Here is a 13,289-nt window from a genome sequence, read left to right as displayed (position 1 = left end):
GGGGAGGGCTGGAGTCAAACTTTGAAGAGATTTTTTTTCATTTGGTCGTTTTCTTTTAGCCAGCTTCAACATCCAAAGGACTTTAAGTGCGTTCAGCTACAGCTTAACCGGCGTGCGACGCCGGGTACCGGCTAGTTACTTTTTATTTTCTTTACCACATCCTATTAGCGAGTTTATGTATTCGAGATAAATCGAGGGGGACGGTATAAACCAAAGTTGACATGGGGTGGAAATCACCGTCCACTTTGCTCGACGACGGTAAAAACACCAAAATCCCGTCGTCTGTTTAGGTGAGCAAAGGTGATATAGAGCCGTATATCAACTATCGACTTTGTTTTGTATCGATTTCACTTACCGTCGCCCTCGATACCCTCCGATACATAAACCTGGTATTATAAGAGTACAGGGAGGTATGTTAGTTATTGAATCTTGGAGGGGTGGTGACACTGCTCACACGAAGAAGCACTCGGGAGGACAATTCTTCTCTCACGATTGTTCGAGTAATATCCCAGATACGCCATAGCTCTGGTATTTTCGAGCACATGGTCAACGATGTCTGGTATGATTCCCGTATTCTTGTCTTTCACTACTTGAATATTAATCACAGAATAACTTTTCCTCAGAAAAAAGTTAATATGTTTGCTTCTCTTTAGCCTGAAGGATCATACATATTTGAAGGCAATAACGACAACAATGGAATCAAAGTTAACAAACTGAATATCAAAGCCAAAGCTATTCGTATTGTACCAGCTAATGATGAATCTATTGGTGAACCTCAAGTTGCAATGAGAGTTGAATTATATGTTTGTCCACCTTGTTCGACAACACCAGCTCCTCCAGTCACTACAACACAATCTACAACAACAGTTAGAATATGTAAGAAGCCTTGTGTTTGTTAATTTTTCTATGACCAAATTTAGCTTTACTTTGATTCGAGGCGCGAAAAAAAGTAGAGTATCTCCCAGACATTTTAGGCTGTTTTCCTAGCAACTTTAGATTACTCTGAAACTCTTATTTCTTTCTTTCAGCAACGAACATTTACACTGAACCACCGCTTACTACCGAACCACAAGTTAAAGGTAGATTATTTTGAATTTTGTGCATATTTTCAAATAAAGAAATCTCTATATTTTTGTGAGGAGCCGTCAAATTAAGTTCCAATCCAGGAAATTGTCGCGTTCTATCCAGGAAGTGCAATCGCCCGGGAGGCAATGTTTTAGAATCAATATTTTCAAAAAAAGATTGGTTATTTTATACAAGCCTTTGCTATGTTTGAAACTTTAGAAACTACTACAGAACAATCAACAACAGAATCTTCGACAACAGAATCACAAACAACAGAATCTTCAACAACAGAATCACCAACAACAAAATCTTCAACAACTCAATCGCAAACAACACCAGAGGCTTCAACAATTCCATCACAATCAACAACAGAAGCTTCGACAACAGAGGCTGCAACAACTCAATCACAAACTACACCAGAAACCTCAACAACGCAATCAACGATACCGACAACAGTGACTACCCCAATCGTCACAACTTCACCTCGTAAGTTACCTTTTTAACGCCGTCAATTCAGACTTACACAATTTTTCGTTTTCTTTAAAAATCCTAAGTCCGTCAAAAACCAGTTTACATAAATCAATGTGGCATAAAAAACTTTAAGATATAAAAGGAGTATATCGTATTAAAACAATTTTTCTTTTATTGTTTTGTAAGAAAGTTTTAGTCTTGAATCACTTTCGAACGCTTATGGCCTGCCATCTCAGTCGGTAGAGTATTCGCCTTACCTTTCAAGGGTTGTGGGCTCGATCCCCGGTCACTGCCAACTCAGCGAAAAAGCAGCTTAGATCGGTAATCTGACCTAGGCGGTAAGTTAGTGGAAACTGAGAATATGTGCGGCGCTCTACCTCAGCATTCAACCTCCCAGGTCTAGCGCAAATAAAGAAGGGAATGGACTCCCTCACTCCGGTTTCGTTGACAGCCACCAGATGATGCTTACTTAGAATTAAATAAACCATAAATGGACTGTTCCATTTAAAATCCATACAGAAGGGGGGGGGGGCTGGACGAACGTTTTCAAGCAAAAAAAGTAATTCTTGAAAATGTGTGGATACCTCCTGGAAAATGGCAAAATTGGCAAAAAAAACCCTTAGAAAAAATTTTTTCATACCTTAAAGTGAGGTGGTGAACTAAAATCAGTCATTTTCCCCTTGGAAGTCTTAGAATGATTTTTAACCCCTGGAACAAATAAAATCCTTTTCCTTAGAATGAATACTATAAAATAGAATGGCCCAATGCAGTGCGAATATTCTGTAAATAACGCTTCTTTTTCAAACACTTTTCAGAATGTCCTTCGATGCAAGTATACAGTACCAACTGTACCAGTGAATATCATTGTGATTCGAGAGAAATGTGTCAACCAGTGCAATACGCAGGATGCTGTTGTCCTAATGGCGGTTACAAGATCGGTGATATGTGTGTTCCACAAAAAAATGAATGTCCATGTGTCAATAATGGTATTGTCAAGGTTGGTCTATTATTTTGTTAATGAAAGTTATGTTTTGTAAAAAGGAAACCTTTTTTTACGCTGAATATCTTAAGAACAATAGTTATACTTGTGAATTTCGTAATTGATGAGAACAGCCAGAATTGTGACAAAATTTACTTAATCTTCTCAGAAGAAATTGTTTTAACAACTTTTAATATGCTCTCAATGCTATGCTTTTCTTTACACAGGCGCCAGGTGAAACATGGAAACCAAATGATCATGAATTCTGTCGTTGCAACGGTGATACCCAAGAATGTGTACCAACATGTCCAGAATCTTTGAAATGTAAACCAGTAAGTAGAAACAAAAGAAAAATATGAGATTTGATTTGTGTATCTCCACTGTAAAACACCGCGCTCAGGTGGTCGGTAATAGTAATTTTTATAACAGTTTTCACAATGTATTTATTGAATGCCCCTACCCCTGATTGTTAATTTTTCGATTTTTTCCAACCCCAGACTTTATTAGGACCCCCTGTTTATAAAGTTTAGGTATATTTAGCTGTCGAAATTCCAAACCCCAGTTTATTAGGCATCTGAGAGTACAAATGTCCTTGACCTGTCTAGGTTCTAATTTTCTTTTTTGTTGCGTCTTTTAGTACGAGAAGAAGATCTTCACGGGTCCATCAGAAGATGGAGAGTGCTGCAAATGTGTACCAAGTTGTCAGTGTAAGTAAATTCTTAACTAGTCTTCCGCAGCCGAAAGCTTGATACTATACAAGGAACGGATTTTCTTTTTGCTTAGTTTTTGAGAATTGTATTTAAATTTATCTGCGGTAACTGAATACACGTTTTTTTATAAGAACATCCAAATTTTTTGAAGCCTTCGGATGTTCTTAACTTTTTGAGCTTTAGGCCTAAAAATGTTCTCGATATGTTCTTATTTTGACCATTTTGTGAATATTTTCATCGATTTTTTTTCCTAAGAAATAGGGTGTTTTTGAGTCTACAAAGTCTCAAAATGTTCTTAACTTGTTCCTAACATTTTGGCCAGCGAAGCCTTATGTTCTTATATAGTTTGTTCTTATAAAAAAGCGTATATCGTGTCGATTCTGCATCACTTAGTTCTATCTGCTCTCTTTTATTTTCAGATTGTAAGATTGGCTCTCACAAATACGTTCCTGTAAGCCAATTTTCCACTTTCTTCAATAATTACATTTTCAAAATATTCAATCGGAGAAATTAGTCATAACCAGATCTTTTATATGTATTTGATTTTGGAACCTAAAACTTTCTTAAATGCCTATGTTATATAATCTGAAGATCGATTACCAAGGAAGTACCTAAAGCCACTAGATTTTAACAGTTTCCTTCAATTAAAGCTTTCAAACTGTACACCAGTCGACGCAAAATTTCACGTAGATTTCAAAAATTCAATAAAAGTTTCTATATCAAAAGTTATGGCCCTTTTTTGAAGCACTATAGGTTTTGTTGATCCCTCAGTCACGGGTATACTCGTAGCCGCCAGCGAATATGATAAACGTATGCCATCTTATTGTAGATTGGAGAGAAGTGGAGTATCAGCCGTGATGAGAATTCGTGTGTCGAGGGACAATGTTTGTTGGATGAGGATGGTGAATGCGCCATTTTGGAAAAAGATCAAATTATCTGTGAAAAACCATGTCCAAAGGTTTGATAGTTTATAACCACGTTGAACCACATTTTTTTATAGAAATTGTCACTTTAACGTATTGTAATTGATGGAGATATCCTTCGAAAATTTTTCTAATCTTCAGAAATTTAGTCTGAATCGCAGACCTCTACAAAACCGCAGGTAGTATAAGGAGCATAAATCCGGTAGTGGATGCCAGCAGACTAATTCACGGTGATCTTTCTGTGGAACTTTTAAAAAATCGGGATAATTTCGGCTAGTTTTCCCTGAATCCCCAAAATTAGTGTCCATATGGAGATGAAGTTTTGCACACAAAGTTACCTCATAACAAGTCAAAAGTAGAAGAAAGAAGTTTTTGATACATCCCCCAGATCATAGGTACCAGGACACTTTTGTTTTCGAGAGATCCCTCTATCCCTTCCTCATCCCGGGTGGCCTCTCTCTAAATCGAAATCAAGATAATTTCCGGATTGGAAAAAGCTAGATAGAAACTTTAAATTTTGAGAAAATGTGTTCTATGCTTTTCAAAGGATAAAAGAAAAAGGGAGTAATTATTCTCAAAACCAAAAATTTTGAATCCTATTAATCTGGTTACAGATGGCCGTGCGTACAGAAAAGTTTGACCGATTCCTACGGTAAAGCTCTCTGACCCCAACTGTCACGATTTGCAATTCATCAGAAAGGAAGTTTTATTTTTCCGACTTTCTTTTAGGATATGAAACGAAGCACAAATGGAACTTGTTGTGATTGTGGTAAGATTATTTACCTATACAAAAACATCTGTTTGCGGTACACTCAATCATGAATTTATTATATACACTGGATAAACAACAAGCTAAGTTTTCATTGAGTTCTTATGCTCTAGCTTAGTCTGAATTGCAGACCTCTACAAAACCCCAGGTAGTATAGGTCTGCTTAATGGTCTACCAACCGCTTTCCGGTTTCAGGTTTTTTTAATTCGATGTATTTTACAGAATCTTGGCGAGTTAATAAATGAGATTATTAATCATTTTTCAAAATCAGAGAATTCCAAGCCGCCATGACAGTTGTCCTTTGCAGACATAGCTCGATCTACGGTTGTTTCCTTAAACAATGGAAAGACAATACTTCGCTCTCCACCGTTTCATGCGTTGTTCATCCAGTGTATATAATAAATTCATGATTCAATTCAAACTCGAACGTCTAATTTGTTCTAATTATAGAGAGTATTTTTAGAGGGTTTCCTCATACTGGGAACTGAGAATTGGTTCCAACTTAAGGGAAGAAATTTTCGCGGAATTTAATTTTGCGGTTGAGAGGAATTTTTGTTATATGGCTTTTTTTGCCCCCAAACCACCAATTCTATAGGTGATTTTTTAAATCATGACAATATTCTTGTTTCGCGGAATTTAATTTCACGGATTTGTCAAAAAAAACCGAAATTAAATTCCGCGAACCGAAAATTTCTCCCCTTAAGGTATAGAAAGATTCGAATAATGTAATTTCGAAGTAGCGAGAGTCGATTGTATACTAATTTATTAATCAATACCGAAATCTATTTGTAGCAAGGTCTGTTAGCACATAAAAACGTACGAACACTTCAGATAGTGATAAAAGCACACAATTTGGCACAGATGACACTTTAGAGGGGGTTTAAAACTTTTTTTCTCGTTCTAAAATATATCCCATATTGTACTCTTGTACCGTGTGATAGCTGTTACTAAATAACATAATCTGATAATATTCCATTCCTGAATATCACTCTCACCGCTATTTGATTCGAGCTCTATCAAAAGTAACAGACTTTTTTGTGTCCGCTGCACACTATTTCGAGACAGCCTAAGTGATAATTTTCACCATTCTCAAAAGAAATTGGCATAAAAATAAAATTCGATCAAGCTCATTTTTAGAGTTTCATTGATTGTTTTATCTCAGAACCAACAACGCAAGTGTCGACAACTCCTTCGACAACAGAAGCTTCAACAACAATAGAATCCTCGACAACAAAATCACAATCAACAACAGAATCCTCAACAACTCAATCACAATCAACCACAGAGGCTGCAACAACTCCATCACAAACAACAGAATCCTCAACAACTCCATCGCAAACAACAGGATCCTCAACAACTCAATCGCAAACAACAACAAAATTATCAACAACTCAATCACAAACAACAACAAAATCATCAACAACTCAATCACAAACAACAACAGAATCACCAACAACAAAATCTTCAACAACTCGATCCCAAACAACAGAATCCTCAACAACTCAATCACAATCAACAACAGAATCACCAACAACAAAATCTTCAACAACTCAATCCCAAACAACAGAGGCTGCAACAACTCCATTGCAAACAACAGAATCCTCAACAACTCAATCGCAAACAACAGAAGCTTCTACAACAAAATCCTCTACAGTTGAATCTAAATCAACAACTGAATCTTCGACAACAGAATCCCCTACAACTCCATCCCAAACAACAAAATCTTTGACAACATCTTCACAAACAACAGAATCACAAACAACTGAATCCTCGACAACGAAATCTTCAACAATGTTACCGACAACACCAACTTGTGATTGTAAGAATCTATTGCCAGTTGGAGTCTCCGATGGACGAATCCCAGATTCTCAAATGAAATCCAATTCTGTCAGAGTTACTAGCCCAGGACCATTCAACACTGGTCCAGCTCAGGCTCGTTTGAACAACAAATTAACCTCGTCTGGATCAGGAGCCTGGGAACCAAAAGACAAAGAAGCTCATCTTGATATCATTTTCAACAAAATGGAAGATGTTAGAGAAATCAGAACACAAGGATCACCTAGAATTAATCGATTCGCTAAACGTTTCTTTGTTTTCTATTCCCTTGATGGTGAAAACTTCGAGCAAGAGCCATTGCCATCGGTATGTATAAATTGAACATCATTTGATTTTTGTTTTCAAATTTAAGAAGCAACAATCGAAGGAGACGGGGAATTGGATGAAGAAACTGCAGCCCCAAAGAAACTAATCTAATTCAATACCATTTAGGTATCCAGTGAATCTCGTTATCCGCTGTAAATATGCAATAGATAATTATAGACCTATCGTATCGGGGTAAAGTGCTGACAGCCTCGTTCAAATTTTATGGTTCTAAGATTAAAAGAAGCTTTTAAAGCAATACTGATGCTTTCAAGTTGAATTTATTTCTCATCAACTAGCCTGATGGCTCACCTATCTTCGAAGGAAATACTGACAACAATGGAATCAAAGTTAACAAACTGAACATCAAAGCCAAAGCCATTCGTATTGTGCCAGCTAATGATGAATCTATTGGTGAACCTAAAGTTGCAATGAGAGTTGAATTTTATGTTTGTCCACCATGCTTCACCACACCATTACCACCAGTGACCACGCCACAATCTACGACAACAGTAGGAAAATGTATGAAGCCTCCTTTTTTGTTTATAACAAAGATTTTTCACGTAGCTCCCTGCTTTTTATTTTTTCTTTCCCTAGTGACTTTAAAATACCTCGGTATTAAAAATGTAATTTTTTTTTTCAGCAACGAACATTTACACTGAACCACCACAATCCACTGAACCGCAAGTTGGAGGTAAATAATTGTTGCGCTAATTTTCAAAAGAAATTCATAACCTTGAAAAATTCTGTATTTTCGTCAAAAACCTTCAAGTTAAGTTCCAATTAAGGAAACTGTCGGCCACTGGGCAGGAAGTGCAATCGCTCGAGAGAAATTGACCCCCGGGAGCAATTGTCCTAGAATGGATATTTTCAAAGGAAATTTGGTTATTTTAAATCTTTCAAACTTTAGAAACTACAACAAAGGCTTCAACAACTCAGTCACAATCAACAAAAGAATCCTCGACAACTCCATCGCAATCAACAAAAGCCTCAACAACTCAATCGCAAACAACAGCAGAAGCCTCAACAACTCAATCACAAACAACAGAAGCTTCAACAACAGAAGATTTAACAACAAAATCCTCAACAACAAAATCCTCAACAACTCAGTCGCAATCAACAACAGAAGCTTCAACAACTCCATCACAAACAACAGAAGCTTCAACAACTCAATCCCAAACAACAGAAGCTTCAACAACTAAATCGCAAACAACAGAAGCCTCAACAACTCAATCACAAACAACAGCAGAATTCTCAACAACAGAGGCCTCGACAACTAAATCAAAAACAACAAAATCCTCAACAACTTCTTCGCAAACAACAAAATCACAAACAACTGAATCCTCGACAACAAAATCTTCAACAATGTCACCGACAACACCAACTTGTGATTGTAAAAATCTATTGCCAGTTGGAGTCTCCGATGGACGAATTCCAGATTCTCAAATGAAATCTAATTCGATCAAAGTCAGCAATCCTGGACAAGTCTACACTGGACCGGCAGAGGCTCGTTTGAACAACAAATTAACCTCGTCTGGATCAGGAGCCTGGGAACCAAAAGACAAAGAAGCTCATCTTGATATCATTTTCAACAAAATGGAAGATGTTAGAGAAATCAGAACACAAGGATCGCCTAGACATAATCGATTCGCTACACGTTACTTTGTTTTCTATTCTCTTAATGGTGTAAACTTCGAGCAAGAGCCATTGATATCGGTATATCTTTTAATCTTCCTTCTGTTAAAAAGTACTATCGAATTAGAGGATCCTAAAGCATTAGTTTTTTTTATCGTACAAAAGTCATTGGTTATCTCTCAATCATTGTTTATTTCGAATTTGCCACCAATGTAAATTTAAATGGTAATTTGAATTAAACTTTTTTGAATTTGAAATTTTAATGCATCTTCATATTTGTCCTTCGCAAGCTATATTTTTGCTCAACATTCCTTAGGCTGATGGATCACCTGTCTTCGAAGGAAATACTAACAACAATGGAATCAAAGTCAACAAACTGAACATCAAAGCTAAAGCCATTCGTATTGTACCAGGTAATGATGAATCTATTGGTGAACCTCTAGTTGCAATGAGGGTTGAATTTTATGTTTGTCCACCATGTTCGACAACACCAGCTCCTCCAGTGACTACACGACAATCTTCAACAACTCAATCGCAAACGACAGAAGAATCTTCAACAACTCCATCTCAAACGACAACAGAATCTTCAACAACTCAATCGCAAACAACATCAGAAGGCTCAACAACTCCATCAAAAACAACAACAGAATCACAATCAACAACAGAATCTCCTACCGAAGGTATAAAACCTTGAAAGTGTCCACTCATACTCATTATTAAGTCTGTCTCAATATAATTTGTATCGGAAGCATTGAGTGGCACTAACTCCGTTTCGAAAAATTTTCAACAAAACTAAATACAATTTAGTTCTCTTATGAATCTATCAAACCAAAAGAGGCTTTTTGAATCAATCCGCTATCAAAAGTTATACTTGCCTCTGCTGCATATTGAGAAAAATGTGTTCTATTGGTTTTCTAGTTAGTCAAAAGGCTCTTTCAATTTATTCTCACAGTTCTGCGATTGTGTTTGAACTAACAAAAGGAAACAGATTATCTCAAACATATTCTCCAACTTTTTATCAGCAGGATCAACAACACCCAAACCTAAAGAATGCACGGTTAAAGAAACAAAAATCAAAATCAAACACCAAGAATGTATTTCGAAGGAAGAAATCACGGTTGCATCATGCTCTGGATCATGTCAATCCTCTGCTACCTTCAGTGCGGAGCCACCCTTCTTTAGTCAAGACTGTACTTGTTGTAAACCTACGGAATTCATTGACGTGCAGGTCCCAATGACTTGTATGCGAACACGTCCAACATCAATGATCATAAAGAAAATCGCTAAATGCATCTGCTCAAGATGTGACAGTGAAGCTGTTATTCCGACTCAACACCCGACCCAGGGAGATGCCATCAACCCGGATGATATCTCCAACGAGCCAGTTGTCAGTAAAGCACGCAGGAAGCGAAGCATTACTGAAAGACTCTACGATATGGTCTTTGGTCAATAAATCGTTTATGAACTGAAAAAAAAATTGAAATATTTTATCTTATTTAGAACATTTTTAAGTGGGGCTTTGGGGTGTTAGCAGTTTTAATTTTTCTCAACTTATTCGTTGTTTTATTTTTTTCTGTTATCTTTTCTCAGAATAAAAGAATAATTTTATTTTCTCTTGGAATACTAAAAAATCGTTTCTAATTTTTTGAATCAGGTTTTTGCGACTGTGTATCTTATTTTCAGGTTTTCCGAGCTAGTTTTGCGATCTTGAAAATTTTCTGGATATACATAGTAAAGGGAACTTATTTTGGCGAGCAACAAAATCTTGACCGTTTTGGCAAATGGTCAACCTATTTTAATTTTGGCGAATGACAGGCTAAATCTGTCCTACTTTGCCTTATTTTGAGCAAGTTGATGAATCTTAGGAGTTATTTTGGGCCAATATGCAGAAAAAAATTATTTTTGCGAATTTCGTCTAAAATCGCCAAAATTAGTTTTCGCCAAAATAAGTCCCCGTAATGTACTTAAATTTAGGTAGAGAAGACTGTATTTTAGAATCATTGAGGTCAACATATTCGAAATTAGCATTTTACCGTAAGTGAAAATTTTAAAGAATGGAACATAACAATTATATGATGAACTGTGTGGAATTGTATCGCTACAAACAAAAACTACCAAAATTGTTTTCTAGGGCATTGAAAGAGTGTCATTAACTTTAGTAGTGTCAACCTTTCTCCATAATGTTTTAGTTTTCTTTGATCTCATTCCAGTTTCAACCAGAACATCATCCAATCGCTCCTCAAGATCATCCATATTTTTCTCCAGGAACTCATTCTGTTTACAAAGCTTTTGAATATCCACTTCTGTCTCCTTAACACAATCTTGCAATCGTTTATACATTGATATAGGGACAAAAAACTTTTTCCGATACTCAACAAGTGCTTGTAAACCTGTCACTTTTCGTTCAATTTTCGTTTGCAATGTCTCAACCTTAATCTCATTTTTCCGAATCTCATCATTTTGCTCCATCTCAGCTCTGGCAATATCCTCTGGACTCATTGAATGTTCGATCTGAATTGATTTCTGCTCTTCAAGCAGGATTCTTAACCTTTCATTTCTGCTGAAAGCATCTTGTATTTCAATTTCCAGATTCTCGATTTCACGTTCCTTAACTTTGACCATGTCTTCTTCAGAGGTCAGTGATTTTGAGCTACAAGCTCCAGGCAGCGATGTATTTGAACGTTGCAAGAAGTTGTAGCCTTCAGTTTTAGCTGATCTTCCGCTGTCAAGCTGTAAATCCAGTAGAGCATTCACGTAATTGTCGTAAGCTTGTTTAATTGTTTGTAATGCTTTTCCATGGGTCTTTGAAGATTCGATGATTTCCTCCCACTTGTCACTGCTTCGTTGGAGATTGAAAAAGCTTAATTCAGACATGGGTCCTTTTATCTCTAATATTTGTCGAAAATGATTTGAGAAAAGAAGACAAGAACACTACTAAATCAAGACAGTGCTAAATAGTAGGGGACCAATCCTTAGGATCCGTGACATCTTTTATGCGACGCAACCGCATGTAGTTAATTCGAAAGTAGGAAGAAATACGGCCACTTAAAGTTCAAAATTCTGTCAGACTCCGTACGGTTTAGACAAAATTTGACGTCAATCGTACTCTATCTGACAGAATTTCAAACTTTAGATGGCCGTATTTCTTCGTGTGTTCGAGTATGAGTATACTTTTTTGCTCAGAATTTCATGCTCTTTCCGATGGTCCCATTTATTTATTTCAAATTCGACTTTTAAAAAACGTCAATTTTTTACCCATTTTTTACCCTTACAGTTTTGTCTTTAAACGTCAGTCTTTTAGTCATAAAAACTTTTGCCGGGCCTAATTCGCGGGCCCCCTTTCAAAAAAGTCTTAAAAACCTTCCTACTTTCGAACTAACCACATGCGGTTGCGTCGCATAAAAGATGTCACGGATCCTAAGGATTGGTCCCCTGCTAAAATGAGAGTATAGTTTTAGTTTTACGAAGCCCATGTAAAAGAGAGTCACTGATGGGGGAAGGGGTATCCAAACTTCTTTTGAAATCACATTGTTCTAAAAGTATCGTCGAGCTGTAAAACAGGGGCCTAAAGCAAAAATGAATTTTTTTTCCCAAAGCAGACAAGTACTTTAGATGTACAAACTTTTGAGAGTATAAACTTTCGCGAGGTCGAAAAATCGCCATCTTTACGATATTTACTATCGCGACGAGGAAAAAAATAATTGCCCTGTTAAGAATTTTCAAAGACATTTACTTTCACGAAATCGCGAAAGTTTGTACGCCTTAAAAGTATTTTATTTCATTTTTTTGATATCCCTCCCTATTGTTATATTGTGCTGATATAAGCAAAAAATGTTTTTCTTTTCCTCTTTCTGATCTTGCTCCACATCCGTGTCAATTCAATGTGAAAAAGCTTGTAAATTAAAAATAACGAAAGAAAATGATATCACTCTTATTTAAAAACCAAACCTGCCTTTAAACGTTAATCTCAAATTATAAAATCGATGCTTCTTGGATTGTGTCCTTTTAAAAATGTAAACAGATGCTAATACATTGCAATTCGAATGCAAATGCTTTAATTTCCCGCGCATTTTCCTTTCTTTCTCTTCTAAAATCTTTTGTCGATTTTTAGGGGAGTTATATAAAAGGTACTACTAGAGATTAAGGTGGGAGTCACATGAAGGATTGAGAAAATTGAAATTTTACATTTTTCATCATATCTTTTGAAGCAGAAAAGATTTCTATATGAAACTTTCCAGAAATGTAATATAACTATAGAGAATGTGAAAAATTAAAAAAAAATTCTAAAAATAGCCAAGACGGGGGTAATATCAGCCAGGGGGTAATGCACTATCAAAATACTATGGCAGCCTTTTAGAAAAATCTATGAAAGCTATTCCAAAAATTTTTTTTGGAGATTGCTAGTATTTGGATAAGCTGTGGAATGAATGGAAATTTTTTTCAAAATTTCATTCCAGGGGGTCTGGAACCTAAAAAATGGAAAATTTAAGTTTTTTCAAGTTTTGAAATTGAAAAGTGATTTTTTCAAAAGTCCAGAAAAATCTACTCCATTCATTCCATAGCAAACCATAAACGGAGCAACTCCTGAAAATTTCATG

The 13,289-nt window shown here is 36.3% G+C and overlaps 2 protein-coding genes across 2 annotated transcripts in view; one reads left to right on the top strand and one right to left on the bottom strand.

Moving 5' to 3' along the window:
• Positions 1-10,310, top strand: part of LOC136824204 (mucin-2-like) — a gene marked incomplete at its 5' end in the record, with an annotated part of 29,692 nt that extends 19,382 nt beyond the window's left edge. Inside the window, 15 exons of the mRNA XM_067080381.1 lie at positions 654-876; positions 1,029-1,079; positions 1,285-1,551; positions 2,352-2,533; positions 2,743-2,847; positions 3,153-3,222; positions 3,645-3,676; positions 4,055-4,183; positions 4,878-4,917; positions 6,080-7,059; positions 7,356-7,578; positions 7,700-7,750; positions 7,967-8,772; positions 9,008-9,371; positions 9,717-10,310. Coding sequence (XP_066936482.1) covers positions 654-876; positions 1,029-1,079; positions 1,285-1,551; positions 2,352-2,533; positions 2,743-2,847; positions 3,153-3,222; positions 3,645-3,676; positions 4,055-4,183; positions 4,878-4,917; positions 6,080-7,059; positions 7,356-7,578; positions 7,700-7,750; positions 7,967-8,772; positions 9,008-9,371; positions 9,717-10,144 — 3,951 coding nt within the window. The remainder of the gene's footprint in view (positions 1-653; positions 877-1,028; positions 1,080-1,284; positions 1,552-2,351; positions 2,534-2,742; positions 2,848-3,152; positions 3,223-3,644; positions 3,677-4,054; positions 4,184-4,877; positions 4,918-6,079; positions 7,060-7,355; positions 7,579-7,699; positions 7,751-7,966; positions 8,773-9,007; positions 9,372-9,716) is intronic.
• Positions 10,311-10,715: 405 nt separating this feature from the next.
• On the bottom strand, positions 10,716-11,578 carry LOC136824216 (chromosome partition protein Smc-like). Its single transcript, XM_067080393.1, has one exon. The coding sequence runs from the start codon at positions 11,563-11,565 to the stop codon at positions 10,819-10,821; it is 747 nt and encodes a 248-aa protein (XP_066936494.1). The 5' UTR covers positions 11,566-11,578; the 3' UTR covers positions 10,716-10,818.
• Between the last annotated feature and the right edge of the window lie 1,711 nt (positions 11,579-13,289).

Source organism: Clytia hemisphaerica, unplaced genomic scaffold, assembly GCF_902728285.1.
Source record: "Clytia hemisphaerica strain Z4C2 unplaced genomic scaffold, Clytia hemisphaerica genome assembly, whole genome shotgun sequence".
Classification (NCBI taxonomy): domain Eukaryota; kingdom Metazoa; phylum Cnidaria; class Hydrozoa; order Leptothecata; family Clytiidae; genus Clytia; species Clytia hemisphaerica.
The sequence above is the reverse complement of the archived record's forward strand: the minus strand, read 5'-3'. Positions and strand labels throughout refer to the sequence as shown.

Coding starts and splice junctions, on each gene's coding strand:
- LOC136824216 (XM_067080393.1), bottom strand. CDS start 11,565: ATGTCTGAATTAAGCTTTTTCAATCTCCAACGAAGCAGTGACAAGTGG.